This window comes from Panulirus ornatus, chromosome 48, assembly GCF_036320965.1.
Source record: "Panulirus ornatus isolate Po-2019 chromosome 48, ASM3632096v1, whole genome shotgun sequence".
In the NCBI taxonomy this organism is placed as follows: domain Eukaryota; kingdom Metazoa; phylum Arthropoda; class Malacostraca; order Decapoda; family Palinuridae; genus Panulirus; species Panulirus ornatus.
In genome coordinates this window covers 14,664,030-14,690,741 of record NC_092271.1, presented here as the reverse complement: position 1 = coordinate 14,690,741, position 26,712 = coordinate 14,664,030, and the positions used below count along the sequence as shown (strand labels likewise).

General features: G+C 39.8%; 2 protein-coding genes across 9 annotated transcripts in view; one reads left to right on the top strand and one right to left on the bottom strand.

The window, feature by feature from the left end:
- LOC139764122 (progranulin-like) overlaps positions 1-2,396 on the bottom strand; it is a 121,631-nt gene extending 119,235 nt beyond the window's left edge. Inside the window, exon 1 of one of the 6 annotated variants that reach the window (XM_071690636.1) lies at positions 2,235-2,396. In XM_071690636.1, coding sequence (XP_071546737.1) covers positions 2,235-2,381 — 147 coding nt within the window. In that variant the 5' untranslated portion in view covers positions 2,382-2,396. Of the gene's footprint in view, positions 1-817; positions 955-1,263; positions 1,422-1,554; positions 1,671-2,234 lie in introns of those variants that run through there. The other 5 variants (XM_071690638.1, XM_071690637.1, XM_071690641.1 and 2 more) reach the window with 5 other exon arrangements.
- On the top strand, positions 2,081-17,659 carry LOC139764125 (cytochrome b-245 chaperone 1-like). 3 transcript variants are annotated; one of them, XM_071690644.1, is made up of 7 exons: positions 2,081-2,221; positions 4,585-4,626; positions 5,380-5,456; positions 10,552-10,700; positions 11,344-11,430; positions 16,424-16,559; positions 17,461-17,659. In XM_071690644.1, the coding sequence occupies exons 1-7, from the start codon at positions 2,155-2,157 to the stop codon at positions 17,587-17,589; spliced, it is 687 nt and encodes a 228-aa protein (XP_071546745.1). In that variant the 5' UTR covers positions 2,081-2,154; the 3' UTR covers positions 17,590-17,659. The 3 variants fall into 3 exon arrangements, with proteins under 3 accessions (XP_071546745.1, XP_071546744.1, XP_071546746.1); XM_071690643.1 differs by lacking the exon at positions 2,081-2,221 and adding an exon at positions 2,487-3,029; XM_071690645.1 differs by lacking the exons at positions 2,081-2,221; positions 4,585-4,626 and adding an exon at positions 2,551-3,029.
- Positions 17,660-26,712: the final 9,053 nt, after the last annotated feature.

The window sequence follows — 26,712 nt, the reverse complement described above, 5'->3', positions numbered from 1 at the left end:
TCATTTCACTACTTTTTGGGCATACCCTTCAGCCTCGTCCAATAAAAATGGGAGACCTTCAGTGGAAACCAGTTTTGGATGGGTGAATCTTTAAAAAAGTTATTTGCTACATATGTGTGAGACTTGTTTAACAGACATCTTAAAAAGCATCAAAAAACAATGTCAGCAAAAGCAAACCCAACCAGGGCCTGAGTGTTCACAACTTTAATAATACCGAAAGCTTTAGTTTCCCATGTTTTACATCAGTTCATTACAAAAAGGGCATACTTCTGAGATGCTCTTTTTACCCTAAACAAACCTGGCATTAAGTCATTTTGAACCATGAGCTCATTTTCATCAATATAAGAAAAAATCATTCTGATGACAGGGAGAACCTTTCCACAAAAGTCGATGAATCTTTAAAGAAAAAATTACCGTAATATCCTTTTACTACGTTCAGAACCTAAACAGTATGAAGCTATGTAAAGTGAGAAATATGACTAACAATGGATGTCATATAAGTGCACATTCTGCAGTCGTCTTATTGCTAACAAGGAAAGAATAAAAGAAAGTTGCAGTTACTAATAAGCTTACAACAGAACTGTAATTCTGTAACAAAGCATACAACAGAACTGTAATTCTATAACAAAGCTTACTACAGAACTGTAATTCTATAACAAAGCTTACAACAGAACTGTAATTCTATAACAAAGCTTACAACAGAACTAATTCTACAACAAAGCTTACAACAGAACTGTAATTCTACAACAAAGCTTACAACAGAACTGTAATTCTATAACAAAGCTTACAACAGAACTGTAATTCTATAACAAAGTACTTAATATGGATTACTCAGACTTCTTCAAAAGCAAAAACCAGCTTCAGCTGGGTACGATAGGAAGTGTGACTTCCTATCATCACGTGGTACAGTCATGACACTGTCACCATGTCTGTCACGCGCTCTGGTGTTATCAGTCAGTCATGGAGATAGGACAAGTCTAGGACAGAGCCTAACAACAACTTTGGAGTGAACTAAAAGCCACGAAAGAATATAAACTGTCAAGCAATTTAAAACGTATGTGAATAAACATGAGACCTCGAGTTGAAACTCCATGTTAATACTATCGAGACTATCGTCTTGTTACCCTTCCGATTATAATTTAACAAAAGACAATTTTACTATATCATTCAGCAGATAGATTCTAGAATCAAGCTAGGTTACTGCACAAGCATGCATGACGACCCAATGCACAAATGAGCAAAAACTAACATAAACAACCTTACCGTTGTCAAGTTAAAGGAGAATTACAGTCAAAAATCTTCTTCTACCAGAAACAAGTCAAGCAAACTGGTCAGGGAGGACAACCAACAGCATTCTGTTACAGTAAACTATCACCAGGCGGGACGAGCTGTGGTGGTGGAGGGTTGTTAACACACCATTCTCACCGTACACATTAAATTATACCCGATAAAGAGACTACATCAAATGATAAATGGTTTTTTTTTTCTTCCTAACATTCTGTATAAAAGACTGAGTGAACGAGAAACAAAAAAAAAATTGATCATATGTCTTACTTAGTTTCAGTAATTCAAAACTTGTTGGTCGGGATCATCGTACCACACCCACATCCACTGGTGATAAGCCAAATTCGTTTCTATGGACACTTGCCCAAGGGAAAAGTTCAAAAGTAATTGACTCATGGTTCTCACTGGTTTTCTTGTAATAGGGATTTTTAACCATTAGTTTAGACCATCCAAGATATCTTAATCCAACTAAACACATCAGGATAAGACCATCCAACTAAACACATCAGGATAAGAATTATTTTCTGTCTAATCTAAACAAATACCATGCCGATTACAATTACCCACAAGTTCAAGAAATATATCGCAAGTTGAATTGACTTAAACAACATAAAGTAAGATACTTCAGAAATATTGAAATTATTTCATAATGCCATAGCAACTGCCCAGAAGCGAAAGACAGAATATAGCAGACTGACAAGGAAATGTTTGAAGGATCATGATTTCGCACATCATGTAGAGAAACATTACTAAAATTGGGATTAAAAATAGTCTCATTCATATCTAGTACACAGAACCAACGAACTATTAATATCAAGGCTACTAATTATGTTGCCATTCTACCTACTGAAATACAAGCTAAGCTAAATCATGCTTACTTTACTGAGTGACTGGATGATAGGTTTTTTTTTACTAACCTCGGATTTTATATCAACCAGTAAGTGATTTACCTCCTTAACAGTATTCCTGGTGTTATATTCTGTGCATTGAATCAAACTCCAAATGTTGATTCTAGCACTAGTAGTCACAATTAGATTTTCTTCACTTTGTCTTGTCTTCATTTCATTACAGTTGATGGCCTTAACTTCTTGAGTCATGTCTGGAGACTGTGTGGGTCTCGCTGAAGGTCTCCACAATCTTGAGACTCAAGTTTCTCATAATCTTAGTCTCATCTGTAAAGATACAAAGGTGCATGTGTTCAGCACAGCACATTCGTGGAAGGTTTTGTTTTACATGTTCATTATGTGGAAGTAAATTAAGGAACTCATTCATATCTGGTCTCGGGGGCGTGTACTGAAAAAGAGAGGAGCATAATCTCACAAGTGGAGTCTTCATCAACTTTTTGTGTCTCGGTGTGAACCCTGTGAGGAAAAGCCACTCTTTGAGATAAAGTCAACGATGATGTCATCCTTAGCAAATACCTAATAACGTTAAAAATACCTAATAACTTAAATCTATACCTTCAGATGGAAACCTAATAAAGCAAATGGGATGACCTATCTAACATTAAGATTAGAAATGTGTATTTAAATGCCTGTAGGTCTTAACCCCCAATGTTGTCCCCCCCCTTCCCCTTTTCCGTGTCTGCTTCAACAGCTGACGAAGGTAAACAAAGGTGGAGGGTGTGAGGACGCGTCTCCCTGGGCCAGAGCATGTACCACTCAAGATGAATCTTGTCATTAGCAATACAGATATCCTCCATCTCTCTGTGACACCTGGGATTAAATCATGGAGCATCTTCGTTGGTGAGCAGTATCTCACGTCATATCATGAGCATAATTTTTTCTTAACCCATTATCTTTAGTATGATGGTAAGCTATTAATCCAGTGTGGGACTAAATAGTACCTTTAGTTCACTGGATAAAGTTATATATAAGGGATACCACTGAGATAATATGTGGATTTAGCAGAAACATATCAATGGACAGCTTAGCTTATTCCACTAAATGTGTTTAGAGTAGGAATCGAAATGTAGAGCTGTACTTATTTTTCTGACTTGGATATACATGAGAATAGAGAGGACTTTGATGATAAAAGTGAAACACATGAGAAATGAACTTCTTTCAACCTATGTTCCCCTTGTAACAAACTAAAGTTTATTTTAGGATTATGTGAATATTTTGGGAATTTTGTTAACTGTTTAATCTAAGCGTGAATACTTATTCCTTCAGCATAGAGTGAATAGGGCAGAGAGACCATAACAATTCTGTTGGTTTATTTATATTAGTCGCCTAAGAGGGGCGAGGTTGTAGATAATTAATCAGTTTAGGCTATTAGCTTTTGATATTGCATGATTTTATTTTGATGCAAAGATAGAGGTTAGATAACACAGTAACAGTTGTGAAGCATGATTTGGAGTTGTATGTATTTACTAATGAAAAATATATATGTTGATAGTATCATAAGGTAGATGTGTGGCATTAAAGTATAAGTAGGTAATTTATGAAAACCTCATCTAACCCCCCCCCTCCAAGCTAAGATTTTCCTAATGTTCAGTATTCTTGTCCAAGTATATCAGTCACTTTAGTGCTAATGGTACTAGATGTCAACATACATGTGACAGAGCGAGTGGGCATGTAATTCCCAGGAGTAGATAGTGCTAGCATATTTCTACCTACTTGTGTATATATATATATATATATATATATATATATATATATATATATATATATATATATATATGCAAGGTATAGAGTGACTTGGAATGATGTGGTATACCGGGGTCGACGTGTTGTCAATGGATTGAATCAGGGCATGTGAAGCATCTGGGGTAAAACATGGAAAGTTTTGTGGGCCTGGATGTGGAAAGGGAGCTGTGGTTGTGGAATAACTCAAAAACTTGTACATTTTGAAAATTCTTTTGATAATGCCAAAACTGATGGTGAGATTTCACTTCATATAAAGGATGGAATTAAAACATCTTGAGTGAACAGGGCCTGAGCGTGCAGGAAGGTAAAATGTGTTCAGTGGATAGAGTGAATTGTAAGGATGAGGGATATATGTGTTGACATGCTGTAAATGGACTGAACCACTGTATGTGAATTGACCAGGTTAAATCAAGGAGAGGTCTGTGGGGCATGGTTGTGCATTACATATGACAGTCTGAGAATGAATGTGAAAAAAATGCAGCCTCTCTTCATCTGTTACTGGTTCTACCTTGTTAACAAGGGAAAGTCGTCATTCGCAAAAATAGTATGTACCACTATATGGATTTAGTTTTTAAGGAAGATCTTTGTATAGATGGGTAGTTATGGCAGTAAAGGTGAAGTATGCTTTATACTTAGTAGTCTCTCTTTCCAGGTGTCATATCTGTTGGTATTGGAGCATCTTACTACAGTCCAGGTAGGAATTCTTTGTGACACAGTAGCTTTTACATAATTTGTTTATTTTCTGAGCAATTGTCTGACTTGTTCTTTAACCACATAGTTCTCCTCTAAGCTGTTTTTCATATGACTCACATAATTTTAATACAAGTAAAATCTGTTTTAAAATGTCTCCCAAAGGTAGATCTGATAGATACTCAATAAAGGGCTGTTTTAATATTTGCAAAAGATATATCCCAGTACCATATCTATGACATTTCTTTGCAACATTTCCCCACCTCAGCAGTTTGTGGTATCCTTCACATATTGTTTTCTGGTTGGCAAAGATGGGCTTTGCTCAGTAAAGGATAAACTTCATAAATAACTTTGCCTTCTCTTTGAGTCTCTCTCTCTCTCTCTCTCTCTCTCTCTCTCTCTCTCAAGTTGATGTTTGGCATAAATATAGTGTACTTTTGTCTCTGATTAATGGCCAATCATACTCTTTTGTTGTTGTAATGCACTACAGTGGTCTGCTATATCTATACTGTACCTTAGCTCAAACATGGTGGATCTAACCAGTGTAGCCCTGGGGAGTCCTCCTTGCAGTAATTTGAATTCCAGCATGCCTCTGGTTCACCAGTGATGGTATCCAGTTTTTTTTTTTTTCATGTGCTTTGAAAGCTGTTTTCTTTTAAACCCTCCTTCTAGTGTGTATGCTGTTTTTGCTCATGTGTCCTGGAGAGAAACAATTTTTCATTCTTCATAATTCATTTTTTTGTTATCCTTTTTGCAGATGAGCACATTCTGATGAAGATTGCTTATCTGACTGGATGCCTTATTCTGGGACTCACATTTTTAGATGACTGGGAGGTAAGGAAACCATTATACAGTACAGAGTTAGCATAAGCTGTTATGATTAAGTTGAACATTTATACCAAAGGGGTTTTAACACTCTGGGGTTCTTCCCTAAGATGTAATGAAAGGAAAATTAGAACTCCTATCTCAGATCTGAGTTTAAGATAGGGCTGGGAGGGCAGTTATTTAGATCCTGTTAAGTAAGTATTGTGTGTGTGTGTGTGTGTGTGTGTGTCATTATTATTTGTGTATTACGGGAGAGAGTTTCACACTCTTGATTCCCCCTCTTAACCTTGTCTTTACACACACACACACACACACACATATATCCACACCCTGGCACAATCCAGGTACCCATTTATCAGCTAAACGTAAGGGGAGGATGAGTAGCTCGGATTGGCTTTGGGTCAACTGCTGCACCCATGGTTTTTACCCTTATGGATTGACTCCATGTGGGCCTGTATACTGAGCTTTGGTCAGTAATTGTAACCACTAAATTATGGAGGCCTGTAGCTTGTGTGTGTGTGTGTGTGTTGTCATTTTCCTGGATATTGGGGACTGAGTTGCAAAAGTGTGGAGCAAGGGTAAATCTTCTTAAGGGTTTTTGGTTGGTCATGATGTGGTTTTGGTGGGAAGGGTCTGAAGTTGCTGCAGTGAATTGGGTGCCAAGCAGTTGAGGGAATAATTGGTATACATGGGGTGTTCAGTGTTGTAAATGGAAATGGTGAAGAGCTTGTAGATTTATGTGCTGAAAAAGGACTGATGATTGGGAATACCTGGTTTAAAAAGCGAGATATACATAAGTATACTTATGTAAGTAGGAGAGATGGCCAGAGAGCATTATTGGATTACGTGTTAATTGACAGGCGCACGAAAGAGAGACTTTTGGATGTTAATGTGCTGAGAGGTGCAACTGGAGGGATGTCTGATCATTATCTTGTGGAGGCTAAGTTGAAGATTTGTATGGGTTTTCAGAAAGGAAGAGTGAATGTTGGGGTGAAGAGGGTGGTGAGAGTAAGTGAGCTAGTACCAGGAGAGACTGAGTACAGAATGGAAAAAGGTGAGAACAATGGAAGTAAGGGGAGTGGGGGAGGAATGGGATGTATTTAGGGAATCAGTGATGGATTGCGCAAAAGATGCTTGTGGCATGAGAAGAGTGGGAGGTGGGTTGATTAGAAAGGGTAGTGAGTGGTGGGATGAAGAAGTAAGAGTATTAGTGAAAGAGAAGAGAGAGGCATTTGGACGATTTTTGCTGGGAAAAAATGAAATTGAGTGGGAGATGTATAAAAGAAAGAGACAGGAGGTCAAGAGAAAGGTGCAAGAGGTGAAAAAAAGGGCAAATGAGAGTTGGGGTGAGAGAGTATCATTAAATTTTAGGGAGAATAAAAAGATGTTCTGGAAGGAGGTAAATAAAGTGCATAAGACAAGGGAGCAAATGGGAACTTCAGTGAAGGGCGCAAATGGGGAGGTGATAACAAGTAGTGGTGATGTGAGAAGGAGATGGAGTGAGTATTTTGAAGGTTTGTTGAATGTGTTTGATGATAGAGTGGCAGATATAGGGTGTTTTGGTCGAGGTGGTGTGCAAAGTGAGAGGGTTAGGGAAAATGATTTGGTAAACAGAGAAGAGGTAGTAAAAGCTTTGCGGAAGATGAAAGCCGGCAAGGCAGCAGGTTTGGATGGTATTGCAGTGGAATTTATTAAAAAAGGGGGTGACTGTATTGTTGACTGGTTGGTAAGGTTATTTAATGTATGTATGACTCATGGTGAGGTGCCTGAGGATTGGCGGAATGCGTGCATAGTGCCATTGTACAAAGGCAAAGGGGATAAGAGTCAGTGCTCAAATTACAGAGGTATAAGTTTGTTGAGTATTCCTGGTAAATTATATGGGAGGATATTGATTGAGAGGGTGAAGGCATGTACAGAGCATCAGATTGGGGAAGAGCAGTGTGGTTTCAGAAGTGGTAGAGGATGTGTGGATCAGGTGTTTGCTTTGAAGAATGTATGTGAGAAATACTTAGAAAAGCAAATGGATTTGTATGTAGCATTTATGGATCTGGAGAAGGCATATGATAGAGTTGATAGAGATGCTCTGTGGAAGGTATTAAGAATATATGGTGTGGGAGGCAAGTTGTTAGAAGCAGTGAAAAGTTTTTATCGAGGATGTAAGGCATGTGTACGTGTAGGAAGAGAGGAAAGTGATTGGTTCTCAGTGAATGTAGGTTTGCGGCAGGGGTGTGTGATGTCTCCATGGTTGTTTAATTTGTTTATGGATGGCGTTGTTAGGGAGGTGAATGCAAGAGTTTTGGTAAGAGGGGCAAGTATGAAGTCTGTTGGGGATGAGAGAGCTTGGGAAGTGAGTCAGTTGTTGTTCGCTGATGATACAGTGCTGGTGGATGATACATGTGAGAAACTGCAGAAGCTGGTGACTGAGTTTGGTAAAGTGTGTGAAAGAAGAAAGTTAAGAGTAAATGTGAATAAGAGCAAGGTTATTAGGTACAGTAGGGTTGAGGGTCAAGTCAATTGGGAGGTGAGTTTGAATGGAGAAAAACTGGAGGAAGTGAAATGTTTTAGATATCTGGAAGTGGATCTGGCAGCAGATGGAACCATGGAAGCGGAAGTGGATCATAGGGTGGGGGAGGGGGCGAAAATTCTGGGAGTCTTGAAGAATGTGTGGAAGTCGAGAACATTATCTCGGAAAGCAAAAATGGGTATGTTTGAAGGAATAGTGGTTCCAACAATGTTGTATGGTTGCGAGGCGTGGGCTATGGCTAGAGTTGTGCGCAGGAGGATGGATGTGCTGGAAATGAGATGTTTGAGGACAGTGTGTGGTGTGAGGTGGTTTGATCGAGTAAGTAACGTAAGGGTAAGAGAGATGTGTGGAAATAAAAAGAGCGTGGTTGAGAGAGCAGAAGAGGGTGTTTTGAAATGGTTCGGGCACATGGAGAGAATGAGTGAGGAAAGATTGACCAAGAGAATATATGTGTCGGAGGTGGAGGGAACGAGGAGAAGAGGGAGACCAAATTGGAGGTGGAAAGATGGAGTGAAAAAGATTTTGTGTGATCGGGGCCTGAACATGCAGGAGGGTGAAAGGAGGGCAAGGAATAGAGTGAATTGGAGCGATGTGGTATACCGGGGTTGACGTGCTGTCAGTGGATTGAATCAAGGCATGTGAAGCGTCTGGGGTAAACCATGGAAAGCTGTGGAGGTATGTATATTTGCGTGTGTAGACGTATGTATATACATGTGTATGGGGGTGGGTTGGGCCATTTCTTTCGTCTGTTTCCTTGCGCTACCTCGCAAACGCGGGAGACAGCGACTTTTGCGCAATCCATCACTGATTCCCTAAATACATCCCATTCCTCCCCCACTCCCCTTACTTCCATTGTTCTCACCTTTTTCCATTCTGTACACAGTCTCTCCTGATACTTCTTCACACAGGTCTCCTTCCCAAGCTCACTTACTCTCACCACCTTCTTCACCCCAACATTCACTCTTCTTTTCTGAAAACCCATACTAATCTTCACCTTAGCCTCCACAAGATAATGATCAGACATCCCTCCAGTTGCACCTCTCAGCACATTGACATCCAAAAGTCTCTCTTTCGCACGCCTGTCAATTAACACGTAATCCAATAACGCTCTCTGGCCATCTCTCCTACTTACATAAGTATACTTATGTATATCTCGCTTTTTAAACCAGGTATTCCCAATCATCAGTCCTTTTTCAGCACATAAATCTACAAGCTCTTCACCATTTCCATTTACAACACTGAACACCCCATGCATACCAATTATTCCCTCAACTGCCACATTACTCACCTTTGCATTCAAATCACCCATCACTATAACCCAGTCTCGTGCATCAAAACCGCTAACACACTCATTTAGCTGCTCCCAAAACACTTGCCTCTCATGATCTTTCTTCTCATGCCCAGGTGCATATGCACCAATAATCACCCACCTCTCTCCATCAACTTTCAATTTTACCCATATTAATCGAGAATTTACTTTCTTACATTCTATCACATACTCCCACAACTCCTGTTTTAGGAGTATTGCTACTCCTTCCCTTGCTCTTGTCCTCTCACTAACCCCTGACTTCACTCCCCAGACATTTCCAAACCACTCTTCCCCTTTACCCTTTAGCTTCGTTTCACTCAGAGCCAAAACATCCAGGTTCCTTTCCTCAAACATACTACCTATCTCTCCTTTTTTCACATCTTGGTTACATCCACACACATTTAGGCACCCCACTCTGAGCCTACGAGGAGGATGAGCACTCCCCGCGTGACTCCTTCTTCTGTTTCCCATTTTAGAAAGTTAATACAAGGAGGGGAGGATTTCCGGCCCCCCGCTCCCGTCCCCTCTAGTCGCTTTCTACGACACGCGAGGAATACGTGGGAAGTATTCTTTCACCCCTATCCCCAGGGATAATATACATATATATACACACACACACACACACACACACACACACACACACACACACACATACATATATATACATATGAAAAATGTAAGAAACAATTTAGAAAACAAACTTTTAGCTTGAAATGAATGAAAAAAATGAACGTCACATAATGGTTCAACCTCTGGCTATGGAAAAGGAAATGTACAATTTATTCACACAAACGTCAATAGCAGTTCTCATCAATTTCACCACTGAATCAATAAGCTTCAATGTCTAAGCTACATTTTTCTCCAACTTCACTATTTTCTTGTCAAAACACCATGCATGAATTTGTCAATTAATAGTTCATATAAATGTCATGAGTCCTCCTGGTCTTTGTGCCTGTCTTGTCATTGGGTCGAGTAGTTATAGGAGAGAGGGGGGGATGGATGTAAATGTAAGTCTAGTTTCTTGGAAAAGAGCTAATTGTATGTTTTTTCTGTGGTATAGATTGAATACTTCTTTGTTTTTGCTTCTTATGGCGCTGGTGTTAAGTTGTAAGATGATTAGTGTGCTACTGGATTTTTGTGGAGTAGGAGTTAGTTTGTTCAGGGTGGGTTTGTGTTTTGTGTTGTTTGTTAGGTGCTTGTAAGCACCAAGTGGCCTAAAGCTGTCCTCTATTTCACACAGTAATTTTGATATTTCAGTCTTCTTTTTCCAGGATTGTGTATTTGATAAAACAAAAGGCCAGGTAACTATGACCCGTCGCAGCTGGTTTGAGTGGTTAACAAGTCGTTGTGCTGACCAGAACACTTTGGTCCTGGACACTAGTTCTGTTATGGCTGTACGGGTTGTTCACAGGAGTGGTAGGTAAGTTTTCGTGATTGTCCTTAATTCTTTGTTATGATTTTTAAGTTGCAATGTATGCAAGGAAAAACAGGAAACTATTGTGTTTCTAAGACTTTAGTTATAACTATTATAAAAAGTTTCCCCTTATATTCATTTTATGTATTGTTTCTTAGGTTATCTCCCTGGTCTCTACATATGTTTCTTTCTTAAGACAGAGATAAGGGTCATTAGTGAATTTGCATCAGAGGCTCACCATCCTCCTGTACATTCATCCTCATTTTCCCTTCCTCTTCCACCCTTTGCAAGAGCTGTGTGTTAATTTCAGTACTGTTCTGTGACCATATAGGTTTTTTCAACTCACTCTTTTGTGTATATCCTTTACTTTTATATGAATTCATTTACTTTAGATTTGGAAAAAAATTAGAACCTCATTTTGTGCTTCATATTTTGCAAGTCATCCACTGTTTAAGAGTAAAACTCAGTTTCTCAGTTCATCGGAGCTGACCTTCATCTATTTTTTCATCTCCTGAAATCCCCTTATCTATTCTCATGGTATCATTGTTTACTTAAACATAGATTATGTAACTTTTGTAGTAAAAACTTATGTTTAATGAAGAGGATCATGCTGTATTCATTGCTTAAAAAGCATTTTTTATTGTTTTAGCAAACAGAGAGATGGCTATCAAGTTGCACTGGTACTAAGAGCAGGAGGCACTGTTCCTCTTTCTGAGACTAGTGTTGGGCTTAAAAGGTAAGTGCTAATCTGCTTGGTATTTACACCATAGTTTAAAGATCTTATTTGCATTTAATGCATCATATTATGTCTGTATGTTAACAGTTTGTGTTGTAAGTACAAAGATGGGAAGAAACAGTGTGCTGGAAATCCTCCCCTCCTACATTATCATATAAAAGTAAACACAGAGGATGGTGTCAGTTGAGAAACATTCCTCAAAAGTTCACTCATGTGTTCATGATACCTATCTATATGCTTATTAACTTACTTCCTACCCTAGGAGTTCCTTCTGTCTTTATGAGGCTGCTGTAACACTCAATAAGTTGACCACATATTTATGCAGAGAGTGCAAGACAGTTAAGTTGCAAGTGCTCCTTATCTTCTTTATGGTAGTTGCATTGTGCAGTGAAGGATCTTGGGATATCTTGAAATGTTGCTTGTAATATAGGTAATATCCTGAGCATAAGTGGAAGAGTGTGACATGTTTGTATGGGGAGTGTGGTTTCTAATTAGGGTATGTCCGGTGGGTTGGAGTTTAAGAATGATTAAGGAGGTTGGTGGTTGAGGCTTATCAGTTTATTCCTGCATGCATGTGTTTTTTCTGAGTTATATTTTTTCTTGGGATCTGTAAGTTGAGTTTACTGAAGTGTAAGGCAGGGGTAAGCTTCTTTTTTTATTTCTGCTTGGAGGTCTGTGGTTAGTTATGAAGGGGTTTGGAAAGGAGAGGTCTGGTGCTGTTGTATAGAATTGAGTGGTGCACATTATGAGGTGGGACTATATCAGGAGGATTATTGTTTCATTGTGTAGGTGTTGAATGTTTGTGGTTACCAGGTAGCTAGTAATTGTTCTGAGTACCACATAGTTCCCATTCAATCTGTTCCATGCATGCCTTTCACCATCCTGCTTGGTAAAACTTTGATTGCTCAAAAATTTTTCATTCCTTCCTTTTATCTCCAATTTGGTCTCCCTATTCTCTTTGTTCCCTTCACTTTTCACGCATGTCCTTTGTCAACTTTTTCTCACTCACTCCAAACCATTTCAGCACATCCTCTTCATCTCTTCTTAACCAGACTCTTTTCAGTGTCCCACCTCTCTTTTGTCCTGTCATTACTCATGAAATCAAACCACCTTGCACCACACACTGTCCTGAAACATTTCATTTCCAACACATCCTCCCTCTTCCACACATCCTTATAGCCCATGCCTTGCATCCTTATAATATATTTTGTTGGGTCTTGTATACCTTCAAACATATCAATTTTTGCCTTCCCAGATGACAATCTTTCACTCCACACATTTTTCAATGCTCCCAGAACCTTTGCCCTCCCCCACCTACCCTGTGACTCATTCATGCTTCCATGGTTCCATTTGCTGCCAAGTCCACTCCCAGGTATCTAAAACACTTCATGTCCTCCAATTTTTCTTAATTCAGACTTTCACCCCAGCTGGCCTGTCCTTTAGCCTTGTTAAACCCAGTAACTTTACTTATATTCACATTTACTCTCAGCTTCTCGCTTTCACACACTATTCCCTGTGTGTCGTGGTAGGTGACTAAAAGGGGAGGGAGTGGGGGGCTGGAAATCCTCACCTCCTGTTTTGTTTTACTTTTCCCAAAAAAAAAGAATAGAGAAGGGGGCCAAGTGAAGATATTCCCTCACAATCACATCACAACACTCTAACACCACAGTAGCAACAACACACATGCAGCACTACATTATACAATTAGAACAATGGCTCATTCAGAACAGAATTTCAGCATATCCAAAATAATCTTCAGTCAGTCTTTTAACCTGGGACAGACATGAATCCAGCTCACACCCTCCAGTCACCTTGAATGAGTCACTCCCTCTGATCAAAACACCATCCATTCTAGGAGTCAAATATGACATACACATGATCATCACTCTTCACACTAGTAGCATCAACACAGAAACATCACACAAACAAAATGCCCTTGGAACACAAACTGGCATTAGATATGGATAAGAAAAAGAATGCCTAAACATTCTCTACAAATAGTTCATCCACTCAACTTTAAAGTTTACTTCACCTGCCAGGTCTTCCAAAAGCAAATAAAATAAAAATGCACATATACACATGTACATATTTGTACTTGCTTGCTTTCATCCATTCCTGACACCACCCTACCTCATAAGAAACAGCATTGTCACTCCCTGCATCAGTGAGGTAGCGCCAAGAAAACAGACAAAAAAGGCCACATTTGTTCACACTCTGTCTCTACCTGTTATGTTTAATGCACCAAAACCACAGCTCCTTATCCACATCCAGGCCCCACAGGCCTTTCCATGGTTTATCCCAGACGTTTCACATGCCCTGGTCCATTGACAGCAAGTCGACCCCTGTATACCACATTGTTGCAATTTGCTCTATTCCTTGCACGCCTCTCAATCTACTGGATGTTCATGCCCCGATTGCTCAAAATCTTTTTCACTCCGTTGTTCAACCTCCATTTTGGTCTTCCACTTCTTGTTCCCCCACCTTTGACACACACACACACACTATATATATATATTTTTTTCAAACTATTCGCCATTTCCCGCATTAGCGAGGTAGCGTTAAGAACAGAGGACTGGGTCTTTGAGGGAATATCCTCACCTGGCCCCCTTCTCTGTTCCTTCTTTTGGAAAATTAAAAAAAAAAAATGATGAGAGGGGAGGATTTCCAGCCCCCCACTCCCTCCCCTTTTAGTCGTCTTCTACGACACGCAGGGAACACGTGGGAAGTATTCTTTCTCCCCATCCCCAGGGATATATATATTTTATTATTATTATACTCCGTTGGTCTCCTGCATCAGTGAGGTAGCGCAAGGAAACAGACGAAAGAATGGCCCAACCCACCCACATACACATATATATACATAAACTCCATCTTTCCACCTCCAATTTTGTCTCCCACTTCCCCTCGTTCCCTCCACCTCTGACACATATATCCTCTTGATCAACCTTTCCTCACTCATTCTCTCCATGTGACCAAACCATTTCAAAACACCCTCTTCTGCTCTCTCAACCACACTCTTTTTATTGCCACACATCTCTCTTACCCTATTATTACTTACTGAATCAAACCACCTCACACCACATATTGTCCTCAAACATCTCATTTCCAGCACATCCACCCTTCTCCACACAACTCTGTCAATAGCCTATGCCTCGTAACCATATAACATTGTAGGAACCACTATTCCTTCAAACATACCCATTTTTGCTTTCCGAGATAATGTTCTCAACTTCCACACATTGTTCAACGCTCCCAGAACTTTCGCCCCCTCCCCCACCCTATGATTCACTTCCGCTTCCATGGTTCCATCCGCTGCCAAATCCACCCCGAGATATCTAAAACACTTCACTTCCTCCAGTTTTTCTCCATTCAAACTTACCTCCCAATTGACTTGTCCCTCAACCCTACTGTACCTAATAACCTTGCTCTTATTCACATTTACTCTCAGCTTTGTTCTTTCACACACTTTACCAAACTCAGTCACCAGCTTCTGCAGTTTCTCACACGAATCAGCCACCAGCGCTGTATCATCAGCAAACAACAACTGACTCACTTCCCAAGCTCTCTCATCCACAACAGACTGCATACTTGCCCCTCTTTCCAAAACTCTTGCATTCACATCCCTAACAACCCCATTCATAAACAAATTAAACAACCAGGGAGACATCATACATCCCTGCCGCAAACCAACATTCAGTGAGAACCAATCACTTTCCTCTCTTCCTACACGTACACATGCCTTACATCCTTGTTAAAAACTTTTCACTGCTTCTAACAACTTGCTTCCCACACCATATATTCTTAATACCTTCCATAGAGCATCTCTATCATATGCCTTCACCAGATCCATAAATACTACATACAAATGCATTTGCTTTTCTAAGTATTTCTCACATACATTCTTCAAAGCAAACACCTGATCCACACATCCTCTACTGCTTCTGAAACCACACTGCTCGTCCCCAATCTGATGCTCTGTACATGCCATCACTCTCTCAATCAACACCCTCCCATATAATTTCCCAGGAATACTCAGCAAACTTATATACCTCTGTAATTTGAGCACTCACTTTTATCCCCTTTGCCTTTGTACAATGGCACTATGCAAGCATTCCGCCAATCCTCAGGCACCTCACCATGAGTCATACATACATTAAATAACCTCACCAACCAGTCAACAATACAGTCACCCCCTTTTTTAATAAATTCCACTGCAATACCATCCAAACCTGCTGCCTTGCCAGCTTTCATCTTCCGCAAAGCTTTTACTACCTCTATATATATATATATATATATATATATATATATATATATATATATATATATATATATATATATATATATATATATATATATATTATCCCTGGGGATAGGGGATTAAGAATACTTCCCACGTATTCCCTGCGTGTCGTAGAAGGCGACTAAAAGGGGAGGGAGCGGGGGGCTGGAAATCCTCCCCTCTCGTTTTTTTTTTTTTAAATTTTCCAAAAGAAGGAACAGAGGGGGCCAGGTGAGGATATTCCAAAAAAGGCCCAGTCCTCTGTTCTTAACGCTACCTCGCTGATGCGGGAAATGGCGAATAGTTTAAAAGAAAAGAAAAATACATATATATATAAATATATATATATATATATATATATATATATATATATATATATATATATATATATATATATATATATATATATATGTGCTTACTCTACCAACGGAAAGTTACTTTTTGTGAGGCTGTATCATTGTCACTTAAGGAAATGAAGTACAGTCACATTAAGGAGATTCTTACTCTGAAAGAGTCAACCAGCTTCTTACTTTCAAGGTGGAATGCAGCTTTGAAGCTACATAAGCCTCATGAAAGGGTTTCTTGAGGTTTGAGGTTTATAATATATATTGAGAAACGAGTGAAGAAAGATGACCTTGATGATGGAATTGGAGATGGATTGGAGTTTGAGAGCCTTTTTCTATTTTCCAACTTATAAACTTTTTTTATTTACAGCAACCAGGAGCATCTGGCCAGGAATATTCGTAGCTTCCTATCTCTTGATAGGGTGGAGTCTGTCCGAAATACTTGGACTGACTGGACAGAAAGTGATGAAGATGATTTTTTATTTGTATATGAAGCACCAGTTGAGGTATGAGATTTGAATGCAGTTCTTTATCACACATATGTTATACCTAATATTAGGCAGTTTTCCTCTACAGTACCATTTCATATGGTTGACCATAAGTATGGTTGGTAAATAAATTGTTATATTGTCTGTTGGTGATCCAATAGTATCAGGTCATCAACCAATACCTCAAAATATTTTAGACACTTTTAGGATGTCAAATTTCATCACACCAACTTTTGAGTTTGTCTTTCAAGCAGCCAGCTTATTTTTAACTTTTGCAAGGAATGGCTTCTTTTCTCTTTTGAATCTTGGTGAGATTTAGCCTGACTGATTCAGAGAGACTCCAATTTTGTCAGTGTTCTTCTTAATAGACTGTAGAGATGGAAATAGTGTTCTTCTTAATAGACTGTAGAGATGGAAATAGGCTCATCCAGTGAACACCATATCTAACTAGTGGGTCACTCTCCTTGTGGTTCATTACAATACCAAGAATAGGGCACATTTTTTTTTCTATACTTGATCACCGTTTCCCGCATTATTGTAGTGGCACCAGGAACAGATAAGAAAAGGCCACATTTGCTCACATCCAATCCCTAGATGTCATGTGTAATGAAACACATGGTGTGCATAATCTTCATGATCAACCCTTCATCCATTAAGTACACTGTACATATATCAAATTTTTGAAGTTAACATATTGTACCTCTGAATCCATTTATTGCAAACTCGTCAAAAGATAGATAGGCTGCCATACCATCTCATGCTTCATTTAGCATTTCCAGTTGAACTGTATCTTTCAAACTTCTTGCTTACCCTTCAACTACTTTCCTTTACCATTAGTATTATCTACATATTCGACAGTGTTGCTTACTTGCATACATTATTGTATTCAGAGTTAATTGATATTAATATTTCATCACAGGTTGAAAGCTTAAAAGGAAGTGGAAACCTAAACTTTGAGGAAGTTAAATTTGAAAATGATAATGTGCCTGACCATCATGAGAATGACACTGACAGCTCCAGTGAAGAAGAACTATTTGATGATCTCTAATGCAGCAGTGAAGAGTGAATTTTAATGTGAATAATTGTATCAGTGTAAAAAAATATATTTTGAATACTGATATGTTTTGAGTTATATCCTAGGAAAGTAGAGAATGGTAACTAATGAACCCAAGTAACATTGGTTATATTACTTATGACCACAAAGTTGGATAAGCAAAATAGAAAACTAAACATTTCTAATATTTTATACTGTATTTCACAACAATTTGGTATATCAAAATTTCAACAAGCCACAAATTAGTACTACCGAACTGACTGAGGAACATTAAAATGGTGCGCAGAACCATCTTCTATCCTCCATGTTGGGATTGCTGGTCTTATTTTCTGTTCCATCAAAATGGACTACTGGGCTAGTTCTGTAACCTTCTTTCAAAATACCATACACCCACTCAAATCTTACTTAATTTCTTCACAAAATTTCTCTTGCCATCTCCTGGCTGCACAATTGCTTTTAAATGTTATCATGATACAGTCAAACAAACCTGTAGCTCCTAGTCCCTAAGAATGCCAAGAATCTACAGGTCCTACTTAACTCTACCGCCAGTGAGATGGAAGGGCATAGACAGTGGTAGTACCAGCCCCTCCCACAACCTTTCCCACTCTGATAGACCTGCCTCTTTAATATGTTCACTACACTAACATTCATGGTCTCTCTAGTAACCTCTCTTCTGTTGAAAACCAACTGTCTAGTACCCCTCCTAATATCTTACTTTTCTTTAAGACCCAATTGTGGAATGATGTTCTCACTAGCCCATTTCATATATTCCAACTATAATCTCCATTCATGTTTCTGGTTCAAATGTGGTGTCTGTGCTTATGCCATCAATACACAGGTTGCATGCTTCAAGGACCTTGAGTCCCTAAACTTTGACAGCTTCCGGCTCAAGGTCTCTTCCTAACTACCATGCTCTTACTTTGTCTCATCTACTGCTCTATTAATTCTACAAATTCTATATCTTTCTTTGACTTCCTAGACTCCTGCCATGAGGCCTTGACATCCCCTCACCTGCAAGCCAAGGTCCTCTATCAAGAGGTTTTCAACATTCACTCTAGGGAATGTTTAAATTCCTCTCACACAGTTGAAGGGGAAAGTCCTCACATTCTCCATTCTCAATGATCTAGAGCAAATTATCACCCACCCACCCATGTTCCTGACTGCTATGACCACTTTCCTTATACTATGGATCTGTTTTTCACCTCTAATCCTTTACGTTGTAGCTAAACAATCTTGCACCCAGTTTTTTCATCTGACCACAATCTCAAAAATGTATGTTTTAATGGCACCTCCCTCTTGAGTAGCCCCTTCTTTCTGTAAATTTTGGCACCTCAACAGAGCTGATTGAAATAACTTGAAAAATTCTTTTCTGACTTTGGTAAATTACTGTCTCTTATGTGGTGATGCTTCTGTCTTTGCCTAATGCATAGCAGAGGTTATTGTTGTGGGAATGGAAGCATTTATGCCCTCTTCCTCTAAAAAAACCTCTTTTTCCAATCCTTGGCTCAACCATTCCTATTCTGAAGCCATTCAGGCTAGGGATCAGGCATATCATGCTGGAAAAACTCTCCTGACTCCCATTCAGTATTTATCACTGCCTGTAATCATCGCTAAGACATTATCTATGAGGCAAAGCGTTCCTTTATTCAAAGGAGGGGCAACAACCTCTCCTCTTCATCCACTGATAGGTCTTTCTGGTCTTCAGCTAAGGGCATTGATAACACCTGTCACTCTAACATTTCTTCACTTTGTCCTATCTAGACAAAGCAACTCTTTGGTTCTCGTTTCTCCTCTAACTCTCTTGTGGATGGCTCTAACATTCCCCACCCCTTGATGCTCATCTTCCTAATCTTATACCCCTCCAAATAATATCTTTAAGAACTGTACAAAAAGTGCTTCTCTCTTTGGACACGAGCAAATCTTATGGTCTTCATGGCATCCATCCCTGTGTATGAAAGGGTGTGCGTCTGAATTTGCATCTGTAATTAATTGCTCATCTGTTTCTGTTTAAAAACCAGAACTTTTCTTTCTTGGAAGTATGCAGTAGTACATCCTATCCCTAAGAAGGGTGACCATTCTAACCTCTTGGAGTATCATCCTGTTGCTTCTACATCTACAATTTTCAGTCTTTGAATCCCTCCTCAGCTTGCATATCCTCAGACATCTTAAATTTCTGTCTCTTTTCTGATCAAAAGTATAGCTTCTGTAAAGTGAGATCCACTGGTGATATTCTTACCTATCTTACTAATGTTTGGTGATCATCCAGAAAGCTTTTGGGGCATCTTGTATAGTTGCTCTTATATCCAAAGCTTTTGACTAGGAATGATATCAGAGTCTCATCTCTTCATCTCTAAGCTTCCCTCCCTCACTTCGCTCCCCCAATATGTAGCTTCCTCTCTGACCGATCTATCTCCGTGGTTGTTGATGGATAAGCATCTCCTCCTTCCTCCATCAACAATGGTTTCCCTCAAGGTCCTTTCCTTTCCTTCTACAAATAACCAAAGCATTCATTTGCTGACAGCTCAACAGTCTTCCTCTACATCCTTCAATTCTACTCTTTTTTCTCTCACTTGATCTGCATTTCATCTTGACACAGTTTCCTAAGTAAACTCAGATGTAGACATGATATCCCAGTGCAACAGATAAAATTTGGTTAACTTTAATGCCTCCAAAACCCAGTTTCAGTCCATCTCACTACTGAAAATTTCTTACAACTTTCTCCTTCAACAGTTCTATGATCCACCTCTTTGTAACATACACTCTGTCTTGGAAATCTCACATTACTGAAAAAGCAACGTCTGCCTCTAAGAAACTAGGAGTCTTGTTTAAGTGTCTTAATTTATTGTCTCCCAAACAGTTGTTCCATTTTTACAAAGGCTGCTGCCTTACTCAACTTAGTTGAGTCAAAAGGATCCAATTTATCAACTCTTCCATGCTAACTTCAAAACTTGTCCCACATTTTCTCTTCTATAGTTTTGTTTTTGCTCCTAAGAGCTGGCTGCTTGTATGCCCCCACCACTAGCCAACAAGCTGCTGCGTCACATGAGTACTATGAGGACATTGGCTATTTAAGGATGGGCCATTTTAATAACTGTTTCTTTCCCTGCACCTCGAAGCTTTGGAACATTCTGCATACTCATGTCTTTCCAAATAATCATGACTGGGCACTTCTTAAAAGACAGGCTCTTTTCTTACTATAAAATTCATAAACACTATCCTTTGTCTATTCTTTTTCTCTTTTATTAATGTCTCCACATTTCAATTAATGCCCAGCCTTGATGTGCACTTTTGTCTGTCATTGGAGCTTCCAACATAGAAAAAAATTTTTTTATCCTCAACATAGAAAAAAAAAATCATTATTGTCTTCATAAGAATTAATACATCACACTACAAGTACTGATACTGGATGAATTGGAGATGCTGTCCTTTTAGAATAATTAGTTTTGAAACATTAACTTGGAAACCCTAATCAAGGCCATCTCATTAAAACTATATATAGGGATAGGGGAGAAAGAAGACTTCCCAAGTATTCCCCGAGTGTCACAGAAGGCGACTAAAGGGGGCAGAAGTGGGTGGCTGGAAACACCCCCCCTCTTTGTATTCAAATATCTAAAATGGGAAACAGAAGCCATGCGGGGAGTGCACATCCTCCTTGAAGGCTCAGACTGGGGTGTCTAAATATGCATGCATGTAACCAAGATGAGGAAAAAGGAGAGATAGGGAGTATGTTTGAGGAAAGGAACCTGGATGTTTTGGCTCTGAGTGAAACAAAGCTCAAGGGTAAAGGGGAAGAGTGATTTGGGAATGTCTTGGGAGTAAAGTCTGGGGTTAGTGGGAGGTCAAGAGCAAATGAAGGAGTAGCACTACTCCTGAAGCAGGTGTGGTGGGAATATGTGATAGATCGTACGAAAGTAAACTCTAGATTAATACGGGTAAAACTGAAAGTGGATGGAGAGAGATGGGTGATTATTGGTGCCTATGCACCTGCTCATGAGAAGAAAGATCATGAGAGGCAAGTATTTTAGGACCAGCAGAGTTAGTATGTTAGCAGCTTTCATGCATGAGACCAGGTTATAGTGATGGGTGATTTAAATACAAAGGTGAGTAATGTGGCAGTTGAGGGTATAATTGGTGTACATGGGGTGTTCAGGGTTGTAAATGGAAATGGTGAAGAGTATGTGGATTTGTGGGCTGAAAAAGGACTGGTGATAGGGAATACCTGGTTTAAAAAAAAGAGATATACATAAGTATACATATGTAAGCAAGCGAGAGGGCATTCTTGGATTACATGTTAAATGATAGGCATGTAAAAGAGAGACTTTTGGATGTAAATGTGCTGAGAGGAGCAGCTGAAGGGATGTCTGATCTTGTGGAGGCAAAAGTGAAGTTTGTATAGGTTTTCAAAAAAGGAGAGAGAATGTTGGGAAGAAGAGAGTGGTGAGAGTAAGTGAGCTTGGAAAGGAGACTTGTGTGAGGAAGTAACAGGAGAGATTGAGTGAAGAATGGCAAAATGTGAGAGCTAGAGACCTAAGGGGAGTTGGGGAGGAATGGGATGTATTTAGGGAAGCAGTGATGGCTTGCACACAATGCATGTGGCATGAGAAAGGTGGGAGGTGGGCAGATAAGAAAGGGTAGTAAATTTGTTAGTGGAAGAGAAGAGAGAGGCGTTTGGATGATTTTTGCAGGGAAGTAGTGCAAATGACTAGGAGATGTATAAAAGAAAGCAGCAGGAGGTCAAGAGAAAGGTGCAAGAGGTGAAAAACAGGGCAAATGAGAGGTAGGGTGAGCGAGTATCATAAATTTTAGGTAGAATAAAAAGATGTTTTGGAAGGAGGTACATAAAGTGTGTAAGACAAGAGAACAAATGGGAACATCGGTGAAAGGGGCAAGTGGGGAGGTAATAACACGTGGTGATGGAGTGAGAAGATAGAGTGAATATTTTGAAGGTTTGTTGAATGTGTTTGATGAGAGAGTGGCAGATTTAGGGTGTTTTGGTCAGGGTGGTGTGTAAAGTGAGAAGGTCAGGGAGAATGGTTTGTTGAACAGGGAAGTCGTGAAAGCTTTGCAGCAGATGAAAGCTGGCAAGGCAGCAGGTTTGGATGGTACTGCAGTGGAATTTATAAAAAAAAAAGTAGGTGACTGCGTTGTTGATTGGTTGGTAGGGATATCTAATGTATGTATGGATCATGGTGAAGTGCCTGAGGATTGGCAGAATGCATGCATAGTGCCACTGTACAAAGTCAAAGGGGATAAAGATGAGTGTTCATATTGCAGACGCATACGTTTGTTGAGTATTCCTGGGAAATTATATGGGAGTGTATTGATTGAGAGGGTAAAAGCATGTACAGAGCATCAGATGGGGGAAGAGCAGTGTGGTTTCAGAAGTGGTAGAGAATGTATGGATCAGGTGTGTGCTTTGAAGGATGTATGTGAGAAATATTTAGAAAAACAAATGGATTTGTATGTAGCATTTATGGATCTGGAGAAGGCATATGATAGGGTGGAGAGAGATGCTTTGTGGAAGGTTTTAAGAGTATATGATGTGGGAGGTAAGTTGCTAGAAGCAGTGAAAAGCTTTTATCCAGGATGTGAGACACGTGTATGACAAGGAAGAGAGGAAAGTGATTAGTTCCCAGTGAATGTCAGTTTGCAGCATGGGTGCATGATGTCTCCATGGTTGTTTAATTTGTTTATGGATGAGGTGGTTGGGATGCAAATGCAAGAGTTTTGGAGAGACAGGCAAGTAAGCAGTCTTTTCTGGATGAGAGGGCTTGGGAAGTGAGTCAATTGTTGCTCACTGATGATACAGCACTAGTGGCTGATTTGGGTGAGAACTTGAAGTTGGTAAATGAGTTTGGTAAAGTGTATGAAAGAAGAAAGCTGAGAGTAAATGTGAATAAGAGCAAGGTTATTAGGTTCAGTAGGGTTGAGGGTCAAGTTAATTGGGAGGTAAGTTTGAATGTAGAAAAACTGGAGTAAGTGAAGTGTTTTAGATATCTGAGAGTGGATTTAGCAATGGATGGAACCATGGAAGCAGATGTGAGTCACAAGTTGGGGGAGGAGGCGAAGGTTCTGGGAGTGTTGAAGAAAGTGTAGGAGGTGAGAATGTTATCTCAGAGAGCAAAACTGGGTATGTTTGAAGGAAATAGTGGTTCCAACAATGTTATATGGTTGCGAGGCATGGGCTATAGATAGGGTTGTGCAGAGGAGGGTGAATTTGTTGGAAATGAAATGTTTGAGGACAATATGTCTTGCATTCACCTCCCTAACCATCCCATCCATAAACAATTCAAACAACCATGGAGACATCAAGCACCCCTGCCGCAAAACGACATTTACTGGGAACCAATCACTTTCCTCTCTTCCTACTCGTACACATGCCTTACATCCTTGGTGAACACTTTTCACTACTTCTAGCAACTTACCTCCCACACCATATATTCTTAATACCTTCCACAAAGCATCTCTATCAACCCTATCATATGTCTTCTCCAGATCCATAAATGATACATACAAATCCATCAGTATTTCTAAGTACTTCTCACATACATTCTTCAAAGCAAACACCTAATCCACACATCCTCTACCACTTCAGAAACCATACTGCTCTTCCCCAAGATGATGCTCTGTACATACCTTTACCCTCTCTGTCAATACCCTCCCATATTATTTCCCAGGAATGCTCAACAAACTTAAACCTCTGTAATTTGAACACTCACCTTTATCCCCTTTGCCTTTGTACAATGACACTATGCATGCATTCCGCCAATCCTCAAGCATTTTACCATGAACCATATACATTGAATGTCCTTACCAACCAGTCAACAATACAGTCACCCCCTTTCTTAATAAAATTCACTGCAATACCAAAGCCTTGCCGGCTTTCATCTTCTGCAAAGCTTTCACTACCTCTTCTCTGTTTACTAAACCATTCTCCCTGACCCTTTCACATCGCACACCACCTCAACCAAAACACTCTATATCTGCCACTCTAGTATCAAACTCATTCAACAGACCTTCAAAATACTCACTCCATCTCCTCACTTTACCACTACTTGTTATTACCCCCTTCACTGATGTTCCCATTGTTCTCTTGTCTTACGCTCTTTATTTACCTCCCAAAACATCTTTTTATTCTCCCTAGAATTTAATTATACTCTCTCACCCCAACTCTCATTTGCCCTCTTTTTCACCTCTTGTGCCTTTCTCTTGACCTGCCAATTTCTTTTATTTATCTCCCAGTCATTTGCACTACTTCCCTGAAAAATAGTCCAAATGCCTCTCTCCTCTCTTTCACTAACAATCATACTTCTTCATCCCACACCTCACTGCCCTTTCTAATCTGCCCACCTCAGATCTTTCTCACGCCACAAGCACCTTTTACACAAGCCATCACTGCTTCCCTAAATACATCCCAATCCACCCCCACTCCCCTTATGTCATTTGCTCTCACTTTTTGCCATCCTGCACTCATCCTCTCCTGGTACTTCCTCAAAAAAGTCTCCTTTCCAAGCTTACTTATTCTCACCACTCTCTTCTCCCCAACATTCTTTCTTCTTTTCTGAAAACTTCTACAAATCTTCACCTTCACCTTCACAAGACAATGATCAGATCCCTCCAGTTGCCCCTCTCAGAACATTAACATCTAAAAGTATCCCTTTCACATAAAATGACATTGCCCTCCCTCCCGCACGCACGCGAGGCAGCGCTAGGAAAAGACAACAAAGGCCACATTCGTTCACACTCAGTCTCTAGCTGTCATGTGTAATGCACAGAAACCAAAGCTCCCTTTCCACATCCAGAGCCCACAAAACTTTCCATGGTTTACCCCAGACACTTTACATGCCCTGGTTCAATCTATTGACAGCACGTTGACCCCTATATACCACATTGTTTCAATTCATTCTATTCCTTGCACGTCTTTCACCCTCCTGCATGTTCAGGTCCCAATCGCTCAAAATCATTTTCACTCCATCCTTCCACCTCCAATTTGGTCTCCCACTTCTCCTCGTTCCCTCCACCTCTGACACATATATCCTCTTTGTCAATCTTTCCTCACTCATTCTCTCGATGTGACCAAACCATTTCAAGATACCCTCTTCTGCTCTCTCAACCACACTCCTTTTACTACCACGCATCTCTCTTACACTTTCATTACTTACTCGATCAAACCATCTCACACCACATATTGTCCTCATGCATCTCATATTCAACACATCCACCCTCCTCCGCACAACCCTATATATAGCCCACGCCTCAGAACCAAATAACATTATTGGAACCACTATTCTTTCAAACATACCCATTTTTGCTTTCCGAGATAATGTTCTCACCTTCCACACATTCTTCAACGGTCCCAGAACCTTCGCCCTCTCCCCAACCCTGTGATTCACTTCCGCTTACATGGTTCCCTCTGCTGCCAAATCCATTCCCAGACACCTAAAACACTTCACTTCCTCCAGTTTTTCTCCATTTAAACTTACCTCCAATTGACTTGTCCCTCAACCCAACTGTTGCTAATAACCTTGCTCTTATTCACATTTACTCTCAACATTCTTCTTTCACATACTTTACCAAACTTAGTCACCAACTTCTGCAGTTTCTCATCCGAATCAGCCACCTACCAAACTTAGTCACCGGCTTCTGCAGTTTCTCACCCAAATCATCCACCAGCGCGGTATCATCAATGAACAACTGACTCACTTCCCAAGCCTTCTCATTGACAAGAGACTGCATATTTGCCCCTCTCTCCAAAACTCTTGCATTCACCTCCCTAACAACCCCATCCATAAACAAATTAAACAACCATGGAGACATCACACACCCCTGCCGCGAACCAACATTCACTGAGAACCAATCACTTTCCTCTCTTCCTACTTGGACACATGTCTTACATCCTCAATAAAAACTTTTCACTGCTTCTACCAACTTGCTCCCATACCATATGTTCTTAATACCTTCCACAAAGCATCTCTATCAACTCTTATCATATGCATTTTCCAGATCCATAAATGCTACATACAAATCCATTTGTTTTTCTAAGTATTTCTCATACATTCTTCAAAGCAAACACCTGATCCTCACATCCTCTACCACTTCTGAAACCACACTGCTCTT

Bases quoted from the DNA above. Each gene is read 5' to 3' on its own strand.
- LOC139764125 (XM_071690643.1), top strand. From the start codon at position 2,951: ATGAATCTTGTCATTAGCAATACAGATATCCTCCATCTCTCTGTGACA. The intron at 10,701-11,343 runs GTAAGTTTTCGT...TTATTGTTTTAG, and splicing joins GTTGTTCACAGGAGTGGTAG to CAAACAGAGAGATGGCTATC. The intron at 11,431-16,423 runs GTAAGTGCTAAT...TTTTATTTACAG, and splicing joins ACTAGTGTTGGGCTTAAAAG to CAACCAGGAGCATCTGGCCA.